This window comes from Coenobita brevimanus, chromosome 97 (genome assembly GCF_032717465.1).
Source record: "Coenobita brevimanus isolate Jiangsu-jjx chromosome 97, ASM3271746v2, whole genome shotgun sequence".
NCBI classification, from domain to species: Eukaryota; Metazoa; Arthropoda; class Malacostraca; order Decapoda; family Coenobitidae; genus Coenobita; species Coenobita brevimanus.
Genome location: NC_137050.1, coordinates 44,181,348 through 44,201,515, shown reverse-complemented (window position 1 = coordinate 44,201,515; position 20,168 = coordinate 44,181,348). Strand labels below are relative to the sequence as shown.

General features: G+C 42.0%; 1 protein-coding gene across 1 annotated transcript in view; it reads left to right on the top strand.

Moving 5' to 3' along the window:
• LOC145413681 (metalloprotease TIKI1-like) overlaps positions 1 to 12,816 on the top strand; it is a 198,186-nt gene extending 185,370 nt beyond the window's left edge. Inside the window, exons 8-11 of the mRNA XM_080283336.1 lie at positions 3,861 to 3,983; positions 4,343 to 4,561; positions 10,579 to 10,590; positions 12,576 to 12,816. Coding sequence (XP_080139462.1) covers positions 3,861 to 3,983; positions 4,343 to 4,561; positions 10,579 to 10,590; positions 12,576 to 12,816 — 595 coding nt within the window. The remainder of the gene's footprint in view (positions 1 to 3,860; positions 3,984 to 4,342; positions 4,562 to 10,578; positions 10,591 to 12,575) is intronic.
• Positions 12,817 to 20,168: the final 7,352 nt, after the last annotated feature.

Below are 20,168 nucleotides of genomic sequence, written 5' to 3'. Positions count from 1 at the left end.
AATACATTATAAATTAGGTAGTTCCAGGTGAATGTAAATATCACTTAGGCTTCTCCCTTCCCTCCTTATATATATTTTTATTACGAGAATAGATTATACGGCATATTTCAAGGGGAAATAAACAGCAAAAATTAGTGAACGAGTGCACGTGAGGTGTTGCCAGGTGATAATTAGACAATTCCAGGTGTATGGCGCTATCACTTACCTTATTTCTTTTTTGTATATATTATTCGGTATAAGAATAGGGCATAGGGCTTATTTCAATGGATGAAATCAGTGGAAAATTCCAGGGAAGATTTACTTAGCTTAGAATACAGTGTGGTGGCCTGCAATAATTAGGTAGTTCCACGTGAATGTAAATATCACTTAGGCTTCTCGCTTCCTTTCTTATATTTATATTATGAGAATAGATTATACAGCATATTTCAAGGGGAAATAAACAGCTAAAATTAGCAAACGAGTGCACGTGAGGTGTTGTCAGGTGATAATTAGCCAATTCCAGGCGTATGGCACTCTCACTTACCTTATTTCTTTTTTGTATATATTATTTGGTATAAGAATAGGGCATAGGGCTTATTTCAATGGATGAAATCAGTGGAAAATTCCAGGGAAGATTTACTTAGTGTAGTACTGCCGAGCAGGAGAGAGGAGAGGGTAATGGAGGGGAGGTAGGGAGGGGAGTCAAGAACAGGGAGAAATGGCTAAATTGTCAACAATGGATGGGAGTACAGATGAGATTAGGAGTGCTGACTAGTGTTGGACATTGGCAGTACTGATAGATGATACAAGCCACCACTTGAAAGCCTGGGCGAATTCAAAATAACACAGAATCACAAATGTGACGCCTCGCGTTATGATCCCTTGCTCCCAAGAGTCACGAAAGTGACGCCCCGCGGTTAAGGGGTTAAGAAGATTATCCTCTTTGAAGCATAAATTCCCTTTTTACTATTCTCTGATTAATGCTGTAAAACCAGTTTATAATCGCACTTGTTCTAGTTCTGTCCACAGGAAGACGGTGGCATTCAAAAAGTATTGGCACCAATTTAGTGTTGAATCATGTGCAGTCTCTGTATCTGCTTGGAATCATGCTACATCTGTTCTTTGTCTTGCTAAAAAAAATAATAATACAGTAATAATAATAATAAATAAATAACTCAATTCGTGTAGGTGCAGTTACCTCTTCAAGACAAACTCTTATCACTGCTGTTAACATCTTGCTAAAACAACTCTTCACGTAGTTTACTTCTTCCTTTTCCCCTTCTAGCTTCTATTCTGATACCTGTGTTGCCATTTCCTCTAACAAAGCTAAACTGTTCCCTACAGACTTTTGCATCTAACGCTGTTCTGAACAATCCCAGTGATGTTCCCCCATGTCCTCCTCCCTCTGACTTACTCATGCCTGTCAGTCAAGTTTTCTTGAAAAGAAGTACAATCAAGAACAAAAGTGTCATGAAATTTGGTTTAAACATCTGCTGTAAGGCTCAAGTTTTGGTGTGTTCTCCTTTGTGTCATACGGAGGATTAGTAGCACTGACATGAGATGCTATTTGCTCCAGGTGACGAACCGGAGGATGGGAACACATTTTTTGGTAACTAAGCGAAATATCTGACTAATAAAGTCAAGCTATGTATGTGTGTCTGTCTCTGCATTTGTTCATTTCTTTCACAAGAACGGTAATAGATTTCTACCAAATTCATTTTGCTGTAGGTCGGGGTAAATCCAGGGACCATCATAAAAATAAAAAACAAAAATTTGGCGATAGCGCGCAATGCGACAGTGCAAAACTGTTGGAAATTTAGAGATGTGAAAATATACGAAAATCATTTTCTCGTTTTTTTGGTCAGAACTGGTCATTGTGGGCTCAACAGTGGTTTGAAAGCAAAGATAATGGTATCTGCAAACATATTGTGATGGAGAGGCAAATTATAAGCACCATGATCTATATATTGTGTTTTTCTGGCTGCTACTTTTACTTTATTTAAGCATATATGAACCGTTTCTCATTTGTTCTCTCTTTTTAACGTCATTTTAGCAGCACATTCAGTTAACTAAGGAACTATCCTTAAATGAGTTCTTAATTCATGTGACTTCTACTTAATTTAAGCTGATATTTAGAGTTGTAATTATCAGTATCTGTCACTGTAATTGAACAAAACTGTCCAAACTGTCTTACACATGAGGACTGATTTACTGTATAAAAATTATCTAATAATGAGTGACGAAATTAATCCCACTGGTCGGCGTTCGAACACATAACCCATAAGACCAAAGTATACAGTATACACAACTGTTCGTTTGCTTCATTCTAGGTTCAGTTCGTCTCATACGGCGACACCACTACCTGCATGTGCTGCCTTCCATTGTTGTTATTATCCTGGTTCATTAGTGGTAACACAAGGCGACCTGAACGATGACCACTTTCTGTAGTGCTTTCCTCTCGAAATCACCTAATCCAACTTTCTACCGTTTTGCTTACACTGAATGTTGCATTATCTGTTCAGCATTCTCTCCCCCTAAATAAAGGTAGATCCTGCCCCCTCATCTCCCAAGTAGTTGGATTCATGTTGCTTCCCTCCCCATACCAAGGTATGTACTAGGTCTGCTAGACGTTTTGTGGTAAAATGTAAGATGTAAGCCAGGTGATCATCGACTGACCAAATAGGGTTCACATTTTGTCCCTCGGACACGGCATATTTCGCGAATCAATGTTAATGCTTCGGAATTTCCTGGGTTCATTTATACCATCTTCCCATCACCAGATCACCAGCAGATATGAAGTTTGAGGAAGTCAGGCTACCCAGCCACGAACCTGTAACTGTGGTAAAGCTCTCATGATGCTTCACGTGTTTCACTTAATCTTCGGACAAAACAGACACTGTTTTTGTCTTTGATAGTACATTGTCGTCAGGACTAACAACATCAGAAGTGTGAATTCTCTGTCAAGAGAGGCTCACCAAAGGCATTGGCAGAGTCATGAATGTAAAGTCTGTATAACCATTCCATTCCTAATGAGGGCATGATATCTTAGTGCTTCAGTTTCTATATTTTGTTGTTTGCTGGTAATCTGCAGTCATTTCTGAGAATTACAAGTTAAGCTGGATTCAGCTTCTCAAGTCTATATTCAGATATTATTGAAAAAAGGTAACAGTACATGAAAGTAGAATGAGATTGAAAATAAGAAGACAATGGTTTGAAAAAAATATATATATATGGAGGTGTAGATAAAAAAAAAAAAAAATCATCATTAGCATTATCGTCGTCGCCATTATCATCATCCAAACCTTATATCCAAAATAAGAGATGGGAGGGATCTACAAGCAGCCAGAGGAAACCACAAGAAATTTTCGAACTGCCGAATCCACACATTCACTAACCATTCATGCCTTCGATATTTTCGGTTCCACCTCACACGGCCAACCTTCCACAAACAAGATGGGCTTCGTAATGACTGTTGTGTAGTGTCCATTCCATCGACTCATTCCATCGGCTGCCAAGATTAAACGGAATTCAGCCCTTGCCATATTCGTCTCCATACGAAATTCGTATTCTCACATTTGTTTCAATCATTCATGGGTTATTTTGCGTTCTTAGCATCACTTCACACATTCACTTACCACATCCACCCATCTTCAATATTTTCAGTATTACCTCCCACCGTTAAGCTTTCTCATACATATCAGTAGACGTTCTTACTCCACATTAAACACGAATCTGTATTTCTTGTCTTATCCTTCCTACGCACACATGCTTTCCTTAACAATCTGTCAGACTCATCGCACTTATAAAGCCACATTATTCAGATAAAATACATATACCCAATATGCTGAGTATGAGTGACAATGTGTGTGATTTGCTGCCAGATTCCTGTCAGAGCAGGCCGCTGGGGGCCAGAGACACCGGTCGCCCCCCACAACCAGCCTCCCCTCCAGGAAACACGCACAGTTCAACGATCTCTGGGTGAGGATAGACCCAGAGCCTCCCATGTAAGTCATTTCCCATGTCTTTTTGCCGTACATTCAAAGGTTAGAGATTTCCAGCTTCACTATCCTTGTCTTTGACTCATAGAATATGTACGTTAATCAAAATCTCCCCAGCAGCAAACGGCCCCGAAAAAAAAAAAAAAAAAAAAAAAGGTCCGTCCCTGTTTGACTATCATTATATGTATATCTGAACAAGTCTATGAATGAAGTCTGGTGGGGGTGAGGGTCAGTGGAGGTAATATACTATACTTGAAAACTGATACTGATTTGTGTGTGTGTGTGTGTGTGTGTGTGTGTGTGTGTGTGTGTGTGTGTGTGTGTGCACAGTTTAATTATTGAACATTCTTGTTGTGATCCTTCAGGTCTTATGACCAGCATTCCTCGGACTACCACCCGTATGCAACCACCAGTGAACCGGTGGACCCCAGAGATGAGGAGTTGGTCCGGGAGTCCCTAAGAGTGTGGTACGGTCTGCCTGCCCCCGCCCCCTCCGCCGCCACCACTCTACAGCTACCGCCCATCCTACTCATACTAATGCTCTCCCTTCTCCATGCCTGCACCCCACATCTACCTCACGCCACGTAAGTGTCTCAGTCTGATGATGGAAAATAACATAGTAAGAATGAGCTGTGGAAGTGGTAGTATGGTTATGGAAAGGCTTATCAGGGTGTGCTACATAGGTATGGTCGTGTGGAGTGAATGGCTGAGGAGAAATTGATAAAAATGTACGGACTGAACTTGGAGGGAGTGAGAAGATGGAGATCAATAAGGAGATGGAAGGACTGAGTCTGAAAATTAGAGTTTGGACCGGCTTGGATTTCTGGTTTGAAATCTTCTGGAATTAGTCTACTAGCCTAGAACCAGTCCAGAACCAAAACTAGATCAGGTTGCTAATTATGGATATTTACGGTGTCATTATTTTCATTTGCAAGCCTTCATCCCCCTCTCTCAAGAGCTAGAATCTGACCAAATTTCGCCGGCATTTGTCTACCAGATCGAACTAGTGAAACCAGGCTTGCTGGAATTAGCCCACAGGACCAGACCATGGGGAATATAGTTGTAGCTGTAGGGACCGAACTGGACTGGATTTCCAGAAAAGGATTAACGTGATCACTGGAACTGGACCGAACCAGATATTCAATACTGGATCTCAACCCTCCCTAGCATCCAGGAGGGTTGGAGGCATCTAAAAAATAAAACATAATGAATGAAGTATGGGATGCTGCTTCCTCGTCAAAGGTCTGTAGCTGGAAGGAAGTAAAGTGACTGGGGTAAAATGCAAACCGACCAGCAAGCTGTAGATGTTTCAAGCTGGCTTTGGTGAAAACTATGAAATGTATCAGTGATCGCTGAATGAAAGAATATGTGCACTGATCTTTCTAAGACAATCTGTTCAATCCTTTCTGGCGCCTTACCAAAATCTTTTTCAATACATTACTCATTTTCCTACTCATTTGGCTGTGTAGCTGTTTCTTTCGCTGATAAAGCAAATTTTTTTGCTCTAACATTTTCCCTCGCACTTTACGAGTACAGTATAGTGAACCATTTTGGCACTGCTCCTTCCTGACCCTCGCCACTCTAACTTAATAACTGATACAAACTATAATATGTTTTGTTGAGTAGAGTGGTCTTTTCTTTCACACCCTGCATCAGAATCATATACGGTACATAACATTAAGCATCAACAAATGTTATAACAGGCCCATTGAATGAATCTGTTTCATGCCTCTAGACTCCCTAATCTGTCCCAGGCAATGGGTGAGCTTAATGTCTAATGCAGACTTGGCTATCCTCCTACTACAATGGTTACATCATCATCAAATGTAGTACACAAAAGACAGAATCGACCAGTTCTCCAGAAACCTGAAAGTTATATTTTTGTTAAGTTTCCTCGTAAGAAGCAGAGAAGACAGTCGATGTTCATAATTAGCTAAAAAGGCATATTTTTATAGACATACGCCCAGATACAAAGCATGCAGCAGTTTGTTACAATGGGTAAACCTTAAACAAACTCTAAATACATTTCCAACGTTTGCCTGATGCAGTAGACATTGACAGTTCAGTACATCCTTATGGTACACAGTAAGTATGATAGCAAAAGGCACCATATGAAAAAAATACATATAGTACAAATGATATGTTATATGTAATATCACTCTTATGGGCAACAGCTCCCTCGAGATTTTTTCTACCCTTTATTCTACATTATGAGCTTTCTGTTGCCTGTGCAGTAATTACTGTTAATAACCATATACTGGTAGTCATGTAAATCACATGCCTTAATTCTGATGCTTGTTAGGGTTGATGACAGGGGGTCTCTGAGGTGTGGATGCCCAACCATATCTTCAGCAAGCTGGCGAGGATAGGAGACCACCTCTGTACTCCATCTGGTCATATCATCGACCCGGAGAAGGTTGAGGACATCCTGACCCATCTACACCATGGAAACGGGATCTACCTCAGACAGCAGAAGTTGCTTCAAAGCTTAAGAGACATCTACTGGACACCGCACCCCTCGGCTGTCGCCAAACAAGCGATAGAAGCTTGTTGGGCATGTGCCCTCGGGAAGGACGTTTCCTAAACCTTGGGACCCACCGGGCACCTAACAATCACCCAATCCTAGCAGCTGCTGGCTGTAGATATCATGGACCCTCTCCTATTTAAGACAGCGGTTTGATTTGTAATTACCTTTGTTGATACATACTCAAAATTTTTAGTTGCCTGCTCCACTAAGTCTCATTCCACTACCGCAGACAACGAGGCTCTCATCATTGATGTGTTCCCCTACTTCGGCCTACTGCAAGCCCTCCATTCAGACAATGTCCCTGAATTCTCAGGCCAAGCATTGGAACAACCGTCCCAGCTGTTCGGGTACCGCCTTTCCCACTCCTTCCCTTACCACCCCCAGGGAAACACCACCTGTGAGAGAAGCTACCAGAGCCTCGCTAACCAACTCTGGACCAGACTAATCACCCTGGACACTGAGGACTGGTCCTCCCAAGTGAAAATCATAGAAAGGAGGATGAACACCTGCCCCCGATCAGATGGTATCACGCCCTACAAGAGCATCTTTGGAGAACCCCCACTACTAATCCCCTTCCGGGACTTGGAGCAGCTGCTAACTGCCAGCTCCACCTCTCTAGACCCCCTCACGCAACTAAAGAACTAGCTCCTCCACATGCAATTTTGCCAGGAACTGCCAAAAGATGAGACTCCACCAGACAACCCATATCAAGAGTTATGGTTGCTCGGTTGCCCCTCGACCACAAACATCAAACCAAATTCAAAGGCCCCTTCTAAATTTCATGTGTACCAAATTGTTACCAGGTCGTTGTTAATTTTCATGGGAAGCCAGGGTCTACCGCAACGGGCATGTACGACGATACTACCCCCTTCCAAACAACCAGACCAACACTGAGACCAGCAACACAAAAACCCCCTGTGTTGCCAAACCTCATCATCAACTGACCCTGATCCCCACGCATCCTCTCAACTTTTCACCGCGTCCCTTCCCACCTCAATCCACCACCACCCCACTCTCTGCTTCCTCATCAGCCCCATTTGCCCCTCCAACATCTAGCCCTGTGACCCCATCACCACCTAGCTCACAGTCCTCCTCTACCTCATCCCCAACCAACTCTCCTATTCCCCAAAACCCCAGTCCCCCATTCACACCAACTGCAACCAGATCATCCGTCTCACACTCCCTGCTAACGCCCCCACCCCCCTCCCTAACACCTCCAGCTCCGCCTCACCTCCGTCCCAACCCACAATCACTCCACCCCATCCTGTGCCTCCATCCAGTGATTCTCCCTCCTCCCTCACCCCAAGTTGCACTTCACCAGTCTCCTTACCACCCCCACGACTTCCCTGATTCCGTCTCATTTCCCTCGTAACCCCAACTCGGCCTCCAGTGCCATATCCTCCTTCTCCTGCATACTTAACAGAAGTTGCAGTCCGGTATTCACAAGATCACGCCGACAATCACGACCCCCGAACAGATATAGCCCCACACTACCACTATACAACGTATCCCCACCCCCGGCACCCCTGCCAACCCCCACTGCCAACCCCACACCCCACCCAACACCACAACCCCCCCGAAAACAAGTCCAAATTAAGTCCCTCACAAACTCACACTCCTACCTGCCCAACTACACCACTACCTCCACCCCCCCTCACAGCACTACTTTTGCGTCCATTCCAGCCTATGACAAGCCAGCCTCTGGGTCAAAGGTCACCCTCCATCTCCCTGCCACAACTGTAGCCACTATCATTGCTGCCATCTCCACTCTCCAACTGCAGGCAACCCAAGTGAACATATTCATCCACTATGCCTTCTGGGTCTCGTAGGACGGGCAAAGGAAGGAGAGGATCCAGAAACCACAACACCTGCCCCTGCTGCCAGCCAGTTATCCTCACCCCACCTCCTTGATCCTTGTCAAAGACCCCACCAAAGAACCCGGCGAACGATCCCCCTCCTGGTACCGCCTCCTCCACAGTCTCAAGCTGACCACCGTCACCAGCCAGGAACCAGTATTCGACCTTCGGTCACTAGGACGTGGCTTAAAGGATGGCAAGGATGGTAAAATACCTGGGACTCCAGCTCAGATGGAAAGGTATACTACAGTCCCGGCTCTAACTGCTACCTGAAACCACCACTGGGTAGCTGAAATGTGAGTGTCCACACCAGAAGGACACAAAGAGCTGGCACATCCAGCATCTGAAAGTCCCTCTAGTCCAGAGCCACCACACTGCCATCATCGCAGCCCAAGCCACCATTACCAATGACAGGAGGGGCTCGTCAGCTTAGTGCCTACTCGAGGTGGCTCAACCGAGCTTGCTAGATGCGGCTTGGCAATATAGAAGGAGTCTAGTGCTTCCTAGGCATAGCACAACCGAGCTTGCTAGAAGCAGCTTGGCAACGCGGGAGTTCCAGACCACACACTCCCCGGAGTCTGGCAGACTTCCCCAACGTGACGCTGAAGCTGGAGTCAGTCCCCCTCCCTTCTCACCCACACATCCCCTCACACACGCAAAGAGCGCCCTCCTACCCCTGGAAATGGAATCCCAGGCTCAGTAATATAAACTTGTTGTACTGACTCTCTCAGGTCCCTTCTAACTTCACAGCTAGACCCATTCAGGGTACAGACCACACTACTCTATCACCAGGCTGAGAGAGAGAGAGAGAGAGAGAGGGAGAGGGAGAGAGAGAGAGAGAGAGACAGAGACAGACAGACAGACAGACATCGGGTCTCTACTTTGCCAGAGCTAGAGTCGTAGTCGATCTCCCATTTGCTCCTACCTCATATAATTCACTACACCCCAACACCCCGTACAGACGTAGAGACAAAACCCAGCCCCATCCTTTTCCAGAGCGGTTCTTGTGACCGATGTCAGTGTTATATGAGGGACGTCCCCTCCAGATCTCCCCTCCCAGTTCCCTTTTGCCCCAGTTGACCATTTCTTGCATAAAATCTCACGATATTGGATGTAAGGTGGTATATAGAAGCTTGTGCCGAAACAAATCTTTTGTCCTGCCATCTGGAGTTTCTGTGTCTACCCTGTACTCTTAAAGTGTGTTGAAGCCTGCGTTGGTGTTCCTCCCTGTTTAGAAGAACCCCACAAGACCAGAAGGGCTCCAGCATAAAATTTTTATATCAGAGGGAAATTTTGATAACAAGGTGCTCGCTTGCTCATCACGTGCTCACAAAGCACACTTTACCGGTGTATAGCCTTGAAGTAGCCTATTTTCTTCTAAATACATTCACCCTCTCCCATCACATTCTTCTGGATCTGCCGCTGTGTAAGCATAGTAAAATGGACAAAGATGTGAGAGACCACTTTAAGAAAAATAATGTGAACTTGAATATATTTCCAAGGGTAGAAAGATTTGCCTGAAAACAAGAGAACTCTGCACGAGTGGATGCTACTTGTTAAACTCACATGTGGGAGTGAAAGGTGGGTAGTGAAAGACTAAGAATTTCCAAGGCTATGGGCTGTAAATTACATATGACATTTTCAGATCAACAGCAGGTATAAGCAGGAAGGATTTATGTAAATCATAGGAAAAAATTATAAGGGCATTTTGAATGGAAGGAAAGGCTAAGTGAATGAAATGTGGCATCACTGATTCGATAAGACACTTAATATAACATGGCATGGACATGTCCAGAGAATGCACATTGAACCAATGTCAAAGACAGTCTTTCAAATACTGACGGGTACTGGCTGAAGAAGTCAGTGATGTGAAGACAATAACATTGTGTGAGAGAAAGAGAGAGGGGGGGGAGGGAGAGAGCGAAGGACTTTATATAAATTGTTACAAAACGTTATTACAAATTCCAGGAACAGCTTCCAGCAACTGTTGGGAGGTAATCTGCTGGTTTTGGCACTTTGTTTAACTTCCAGTCCATAAAAAAAAAAAAAAAAAAAAAAAAACAGCTATACCGTTACCATCCATGGCGTCACGTTTATACGGGTACATATAGGAGAGAGAGAGAGAGAGAGAGAGTGCGCAGTATGTTGAAAACGATGATAGAAGCTTGACTTTGTGATGAACAGTGGTAACTTGCAACACTTTTTTTTTTTGTTACAGAGACTGGGTCAGGTGATGTGAAGGAGAAAGTCAGCAATGTTCCGTCATCTCATCCGTCAAGCATTATCCCAAGGTTAAATAATTCTCATTCCACAAGCAAAACAAAGGTAATCCTGCGCTTTTATTATTTATACATGTGTCCAGAATTAGTCCAGAACTGCATAAGCATTGTTTCTACATGAGTTAGTGCTGCAAAACTTTGAATGACCACCCAATACTCAAACCTTATTTGTATGAGTTAGGAGTCAGTTACCTTAGAGTTATATTTTCTCTACTGTGTCACAGCTACGCCGAAAATGCCTGTGCCGGGTTAAGAAAATTTGTTGGTAAGGTGTAATTTTATTCAGTGTACATAAATCCTACTTTAAGATTACCCATAGTATTTCTTTAGCAGGAATATAGTATAGTAGTTTGTCAGTATGTGTATAATACTTGGGAAAAAACAATATTTCGAGCTAACGATTGAAAAGCATCGAGAGTGGTTAGATCACTTGTTTTGGCTGTGTCACAGGTCAGCCGGATCAGTAAAAGTAAAAGAGGGCAAGTTACTTAAATTTAAATCAGTGGGGGAAATTAGCCTCAGACCTGCCATCTTGGGGAAAACAATTATTGGAAGTGTTAGTACTGCAAAATTAAATCGAATTTGGTGATGTAAAAATGTTCATTGTTTAGTTGAACCCTTGGGAAAACTACTGTGACCCATTACCACCTATACTAAGTGCAACTTTTTTTTTTTTTTTTTGGTTCTACTTCATTATTCTTCTCATACTTTTCTCCCTATTTATTAACCTTGTTTTCAATAGCTCCATCATTACTTTTCCTAGAATGCCTAGTCCATGTTTATCGTTTTTTTCCTTTTCTGTCCTACGTCTGAATTTGTCCCAAAATTCTAGTTGCCTTGTCTCTGGCATTCATTACAGAATTCATATTCGATTTTTTTTCTTCTTAGCAGTGCACTTTTCTCCTAACTTGCTACTGATTTCATCTTTTCTCCATCACCTTCTGACAGTCTCCAAATCCATTCTTACCTTTCATACAATCTCATAGATTTACCAGGCTCATTAGTTTTACCATTTTCTCTCTTTATCCTGTTCCTGCCGTAGAGACCCGTATACATCTACTTAGGAAGAGACTTTAACTGGTGATTTGAGTAAAGGATACCGCCAGCTTCAAAACAGTATTAGGTGGAATTGCTAGGATCATAGCGTGAGAAAATTGCGGTTTTCAAAATGGCCACCACCAGGGTCTTTCACGACTATATAGGCTTACAATTTCTAATAGAAATGTAGTACCTGGAAGACTATTATGGGGTTTTCAGGCACGGCCGACACGATGGTGCCTATAGGAAATCAATATGACCTTGCGTAGTACCCGAAATCCAAGATGACCGCCATCCAGACCTTCCCCAAACAAAAAAAGTCGTGTATCTTTTGAAAGAAACATCGCGACTGGATTATTTTAATATTATTTATGAGGTTTTCAGGCACTGCCAACACGATAGTACCTTTAGTGATTCGGTATCACCACATTTGATACCCAAAATTCAAGATGGCCACAAATAATTAATGAAAACATAAGCAAAGAAAAGTATTTATTCAAAGACATTTTCCAGTCATACAGATATCAATACCATGTGAAGCTCATTCCACGAACATATAACTTAATCATGACTGAAAGATGGCATTTTCACTTATTTTAACAAAGTGACTCCTGTTTATGACAAAAAATTACACATTTGACACCCTTCTTTTTGCACAAACATCGCATCGAGCCACACTTACAAACGACTAGCATTCTTTGGGGTAATGGATTCAGGCATTTTTCAGATAGTATTGAGTCATTGTCTTTCACCCATCCATATTTGGTAGGGTCTGTGGCAGGGTGGGCAGCATCAAGAATGCATGGAACTTTACGGACATAGTAAAATGGTCTCCTGATGTGGCCATGACTTGCACTTGAAGTTGATGGCAGGGTTTCCAACGATTTTGGTGTTGGAGCTCGCAGTTGGACTTCCACCTGGAGCTGGTCGAATGTTCGCGATTCAGGTTTGCTCTTCGCGCCAGCCCACACCTGAACGAGATACTCCTCAACTTTCATCAAGATCTCGTCAGTGAGAGTGTCAGACTGCAAAATCAGCCAAGTAATGCTCTGGATCACATGACAGAGAGGCGTGTTTGGTACCTATCTTACTGCATCATCTCCAGTCCATATATGTGCCTTCACGATGACTTTAGATAGTCCTACTCTCAGCTTATCTGCAAGAGTGTGTAGTGGTACATGACGCCGTCACTCACTGGTGCCGAGCTCTACCCACAATTCTTGGGAGCCTCGCTTTCGAAAATATTGAACGTAATGAAGTAGACGTGCTACTGTGCCTGTGTCATTGGAAACTACTAGCAGCCAGTTACTTTCCCGATCCATCTTCCATGCACAGTGCATCACTATGTGATCAGCAGCTTTTTCCACATCACATGTCAGCACGTCAGTAGGTTCCGTAGTTTCGGAAGGCAGTTGGGTGGACGGCCTCCCAGAGTGGAGAAACTCTGCTGACACAACACCATCATGTGTGACGCATCCACCAAGCACAACATTCAGCTTCACCATCTCAGGAGTCGAGACGAGATCGCAAACGAGACGCTGTAGCAAAGTTTTCTCGACCGAGGAGATCCAAAACTTGTTCATTTGTTGGGGTATTAGGACACCTGCAGTGAGCTCAGTGAGGTCAATGGATTCAACTCCACCGGTGCAATGTAGCCTTTCTCCACCCTTAACAGATGACTCTAAGTTGCTGTCAAACACGATATAGAGGCTGGACCTGGAACAAATAGAGTGGCCCGCTGACAGCACACAATTGATTGCACTTTCGAATGTTCCAAATGAAGCCAAGTTTGGAAAGGAACGTATTTTCGACATGAGGTCCAATATAACGGATGCATCTAAAGGCAGGAAAGTGGAACTCGTTGCCTGTTAAGCTCTTCTCCAAATCTACACTGAGTGCACTTTTGTCAGTCTTGGAAGGAAGATGGCCTTCAAATAGGCAGGATATCATGGGCATAGGTAGATTCAAGTTCCTTGCCTCGCTCTTTCACAATTTCGATGTCGGACTGAGCCACTGCTATCACTTTCGATGTCACAGCAGAAGTTGCACTCACATCAGTGGATGGTTTGCTTTTAAGTTGAGGTTATTTCCTCTTCGATATAGTGGTAGAGAGTTTTGTGGTATTGTCAACAAACCTCTCTCTCTGGATTTCTCTTACCAGTTGATCCCCATTCACCCGCACTTGGAGCAGCCAGACGCCCAATTCATCCAATGCCAGTTGCTTAGTGATTAGATTGTGCAGTTTGATGGCAGGATCCTTGATGTAAGGGTTACCCCTTTCTCACACAAAGCCCAGGAGTTTTGAAACATTTTCATTCAGCTGATGAGCTTTGCGTCCAGTAAGTTCTTGTTGAATCCTCTCTAGTTCTCTATGATTCATCAACACATCATTCATAATATCCCTGAAGTTGTTTGAGATGAGGAAAATATTGTGGAAAATGAGTTGCCACTCCATCACAACCCTCAGACTTCTTGTTTGGCCAACAATGCCACCAGCACTTTTTGATGCCCTGTGGATGGATTGTTCTAGCTTCATATCCGGTGCAACAGCACTGAAGTAACTTTCAGCTCTATCCTTCACGACAAACTGACCATGCATGAACCGCTGAAAAACATCCAGATGAGTTGCTTCTAAGGATTTCGTGGATTCAAGGTAGAACATGCCATAGCGAAAGTAATTGACGCAGTCGCTCTCTCAGAAGATTGGCAGAGAAGATCCCACGTTAGCTATGTGTAGAGGGAAATTTCTTTCTCAGTCTGATGCAACCGCATGCTTGATAGTAGCAGCCATTTGTTGAAATACTTGCAGGTACTGACACACCTCAGATTTTGCACAGCATTCTTCCAGGAAACACTTAAATTGTTCATGGAGATTTGATGACTGGTCAAATAATTCTGCGAACTTCTCAGTGGGTCTTTCCTTTGCACATAGAGCTCTCTGTACTTCGTGTGCATGTTCTGTGAATTCGTCATTGATGCTACGATCATTCTGCACCAATCACTCCCAGAATGCCTCTCATGCAACCATCTGATACCACCATGATTCCATGGAAGGAACGTATGTAATGACTTCCTTCCAAAACTGAGTTCAAGCAGACATTTACAATCTCTCTATCTTTATACCTAGGCAGCTTCCCCCAAGGAAAGGGAGGTAACCAAGACAGGACGACACACTCCCAATTTACTCATCCATTCAAACACATTCATTAGCATCTTAGCCCCAAAGGGGAGAAGGGACAGATCCTCACCGCACCACACCGCACAAAGGTCAACTGCGCAGTGCAATCAGTGACATCCGCAGCAGGGCCCGAGTGCAGAGTTGGTTTACCCCTGCCACATCGTAATAGACCCATCCCCTTACCCGCACCTGACCTGACTAGCTGATCAGACATTTACAAAAAAAAAAAAAAATGAAATAGTAATATCCGTACTGCTATATTCCAGATGTATCAAAAATTTGACAACTTTCTTGTCAGCTACGGATTTTGGAAGACGGCCATCTTGAATTTTGAGTATCAAATGTGGTGATATCGAATCAGTAAAGGTACTATCGTGTCAGCAGTGCCTGAAAACCTCATACTTAGCATAAAAATCATCCAGTCACGATGTTTCTTTCAAAAGATACACGACTTTTTTGTTTGGGGAGGGTCTGGATGGCAGCCATCTTGGATTACGGGTACTACACAAGGTCATATTGATTTCCTATAGGCACCATCGTGTCGGCCGTGCCTGAAAACCCCATAATAGTCTTCCAGGTACTACATTTCTATTAGAAATTGTAAGCCTGTATAGTCGTGAAAGACCCTGGTGGCGGCCATTTTGAAAACCGAAATTTTCTCACGCTATGATTCTAGCAATTCCACCTAATACTGTTTTGAAACTGGCGGTATCCTTTACTCAAATTACCAGTCAAAGCCTCTTCCTGCGAAGATGTATACGGGTCTCTACAACAGGGACTGGACTATCTTCTTTTAACTCATGCACTAGTGGCAGAGCCAGAAGGGTGGTCAGTATGGCACTGATCAACCCTGAAATAAACTTGATCACGTCTATCTTTTGTTTCTGCTTGCTGTTTGTGCTGATATTGCCCATTCTTCCCCCTTCTACTGTTAAAAAAAAAAAAAGTCCATGAAAAAATATGATTATCTTATGAGGCTATATGTATATATGAAGTGCAAGAAACCTCTGTGAATGAACTGGAGGTATTGCTGGAATTATTTGGATAATAGTGTCCTATGGGCTTGATTTTCTATCACATTCATAGCCAGTATAACAGTATGATCTTACTGAACCTTTTGATCTGAATAACTGTGTATATAGAATAATTTTCATTTAACAGATTTCCTGGGTGTTTGCTTCGATAATGCTGGCAAATTCTTTCTACCAGAGTTTATGGCTACTTATAGTTTGAGATAAGTATTTGTCATCTCTGTCCAACTGTAAGTTGTTATGTGCTCTTCATGATCTGATCTGAAAGTATTTTAGCTCTTCCATTACTCAAAAACAAAAAAAAATATTGGTCAGTAAATTGTTGTGTGTTCACATGTTTGTACTTTTTTGCAGAGTACAATAATTATTCAGGCAAAATATTCTGAGGCTAATACATGACTGTTTGACTGAAGTACTGTACATAAAGAGGTAATCAAGTATTTTTGTTAATACTGTCTTCTAACTTTTGAAGGCATAGTTAGTGTTCAGTATTTATACGTAGTCTAATCTATAATGTATCATATAAGTATGTTCTTGAAGAGCCTTGATTATAATGAAGTACAGGTACAGTAATTGTAAGTTAACAGTAAATATAATTAGTTACAGTAAAATGTACTCTGTACATAATTTTTGTTATACTGTACCAGTATATGTTGATAATTATCATGAAGTCCCCAAGTGTACTCTACCTTTTTGTTTCTGTGAGTGTTTGTTTGTTCTGCTAAGTATGGGTATGTACTGTACTTGGAAGTGTAATTACAGAAACCTGGCTGAATTTCACAAACTACCGCGTTAATCACTATAGCTCTCACATTACGGGTTGAACCTTGATTCAATGGAAACCTCAATGAATGGTACTTTGGTTTTGAAATGGATTTTCCATTGAATTCAGTTAAGCACAGTAAGCTCCACTTACAACGCAAAAAGGGTTTTAGGAAACCTAGTACTATTTCAGAAAAAGATCCCAAGAAATCCCAGTTGAACTTTACTCACGGCCAATTTACCACATTGTCCATGAATTCCACACTCGAAAAACTTCTATAATGCGTGTGGCACAGCTACAGTACGTTTACACAGATTCCCATCACTCATAATCGGCTATTTTTGGTGGTGACTGACCCAGAGGACCCCATTCTCTCATATTACTGGTGAGATAACATTCCTAAACTTGTTCGTCCTTTTGAATATAATATTCTCATAACTCGCTAAGCACTTCCCATTAATCTAACTCAGTTACCTTCTATATCATTCTAGCAACATTTCCACTTCTCACTCACTATCCCAGTCTATTCAAGAGCTTATTAGCATCACTAAAATGAATCGAGATACTCCGTATGCCAGGGTAGAGTGCATGAAATATTTATTTTGGGCCTAGCTACAGCGAGGCAAGGCAGCTCCGCATTTACCACAGTAACCACCCCAAACACGACCACCAGCCTCTCGGTCTTCATAATTATGTTTTACTCACACATCTGGTCGGAATCACGGTCTTACGATCTTTGTCAGAACAGTGTATGAACGGTAATTTGAATGGGTTTCCTGAGGGAAGAGATTAAAAAAATATATATATATTTTTAAAGTTGCAAAATGTACTGTAGTATCTCAGACCCCAGATCAGCAAGTAGTACTTCCAGTCCTCGAAGGGGGTGGGGAGGTGCAAGATTTTTATTTCTCTTCAAGAATTAATTGCTTTCTTCATTTTCTTAATACTTTCACTCAAGAAGGAGCACTGGTTGGGCACAGTACATCCCTTCACTTTGGTCAATTTTTTTTTTTTTTTTTTTTTATAAGTACGGCGAGATCTGGAAAAATCCGTTACATCCCGTCCTGTTCAGTCAAGGTTCAACCTGTACTTGATCCGTCCTGAGTTACACATGAAATACTGATACGATTTTTTTTTTTTTTTTCACAATTAATGTATGCGGAAATGAAGTATTTGTGCCTGTTAAATCTTTTTACACAGCTAAAGTATTGACAGCAGGTGGAAAGCTGCATTTTGTGCAACGTGTACAAACCATTGATCATCTGTCCTAGAATGTAATTTGTCGAGTGATGAGCTGAAATTAACAAACTAGAGTAAGGATTTTTTTCTTCTCTACTGGGCTTGTTGGACAGTGAAATAAAGGTGCAGCTTGGAGGTTTTACAGAGAAAAGGCATTGTGTTGGCGACCTTTGGCAGCTACTTTTAGATATTTTAATTTCTCTGATCTAAGTGAAGTTGTGGCAAACTTCTCGTGTACTGCTTAGTGCTCTATATCTAAACTGTAAGAGTTAATGGCATAAGACTCCAGAATCGAAACTGTTAAAATTTGAAGAAACTAACGGAAGACGGGAAGACTGGAAATACTGAGAAACAAAAATAAAGCTTTCTTCCTGAATAAAGTGGTTTCTGCAGTATATTGGTGGCATGTTTGTACAAATTTCATTATCCCCAGCATCCATTGCTTTAATAACAATATTGTTATGCGGCCTACAATAAACATCGATAGAGAGTGAGGTTCTATGCAATGCTAAATATGAATAATTTGTTTCATGCAGCCATCCTTTCGTCCTGCAGATAGAAAGTGTATTTTGTTAAGATATTAAAAGAGTAATGTAGGTATGTCCGGATGTCCGGGAGGCAGCAGCAAAGCAGCCTCAATTTATCCACTTTTTATACGCTATTGCCACACATCATAATTGTCTTCATATTGTTGTCAACCAAGATGTATAGTCAGGAAAAAAAAAAAAAAAAGTTTCAATACAAGAGAGTGCACAGAAACACTTGCTGGTTACCCTCTTACAGCAGGCTAACCATATATTATTACTACTGCCTGTATGTCATTCACGAAGTTTTATAATTGTTTCTCTGGTATCAGCCAAACGGTTTAGTTCTGAATAGTTACAACAACAGCAAAAAAATCTGGAGATAAACTGGATCAAACAACATTCAGTCTGTGAGTGCTCATAGTCCTTTTGTTGACTGTACGTCGTACGAGTATGTGCAGCAAAACATTTATGACGTGCCACACTTTGGCTTGGATACATAGTGAATGAAAAAATTTACCTTGTGCATTTGATATCAGACAAATGCTACTTTTGTTTGTGCAATTGATAATATAATGTTTACTGCATTGGCGGACATAAGGGGTGCTGTGGTTGAACCTGTGTCACATACTAATATGCTTGCACCCAGTTGGCTTAAGGCGGGCCGATTACACTTGGTTCACAGACTACACACACATCCAAAGCCATTCCAACATTATAGTCACACTCACAAGCACTTCTCACCCTATATACAATCTCTACTAGACAGGTTAAGCCACTGAGTAGAGATACATTGGCTGTATCGTCCCTGCTTCGGTAGGGATAGGCCGGTCCTGCAGTGGACACTCAACGGTTGATGATAATGATGATATATATATATATATATATATATATATATATATATATATATATATATATATATATATATATATATATATAAAAACCGATCAAACCTGGTCAAAGCATTAATATCTAAGTTTTCTTCCCATGTTAAAATAAATATAATGGGAGAGAGAAAATCTAAAGGAGTATGGGTGGGAGGGTGAGAAGGAAGCAAGAGAAGGGCACTACAGATGAGTGACATGGGTCATTGAGAACTTACATTCCAGTTTATGGGAAATTCAAACTGTGTCGTTCACATTTAAGAGTAATATACTTAGTTACTGATTTCGAGAAATGTATGTCTTCACCACTAGGGAACTGAAAAACATAAAGTATGTCTTGACCAGCGATGATATATATATATATATATATATATATATATATATATATATATATATATATATTGCATTTCGTCTGCCTCATGTTTCTTGACATGGAATGTAAACTTGGATGTTGGCATATACTTGTCTATATTCGGCTCAGTAGGTACCTCACAGACTGAAATGGGTCTTGTGGAAATCAGATCCACAAACTGTTCTGTATCCCGGTCTGGGGTCGATCATGTGTCCTTTCTGACCACAGTCCCCTGCACTATCCACTCCACCATCACCTTTTGCTATTGACACATTTTTTATTCAGCTCAAAAGAGCCCTTCGGTTGAAAGAATTGCCCATTGATTACCATGTTGTGGTGGATGTGAGATTGGGAGTGAGGCAGAACTGTGACAGTGTTAAGGGTGAAAGTGAGGTAAGAGATATGGTGGCGAGTGTGGAGTGGGTATAAGGGAGGGCCAAGACTGTGGCAATGCAGCAGGTGTCCCACATTGGGATGGAAACTAATTAGGCCGATATACATACCTCAGGACTGGCTGGGG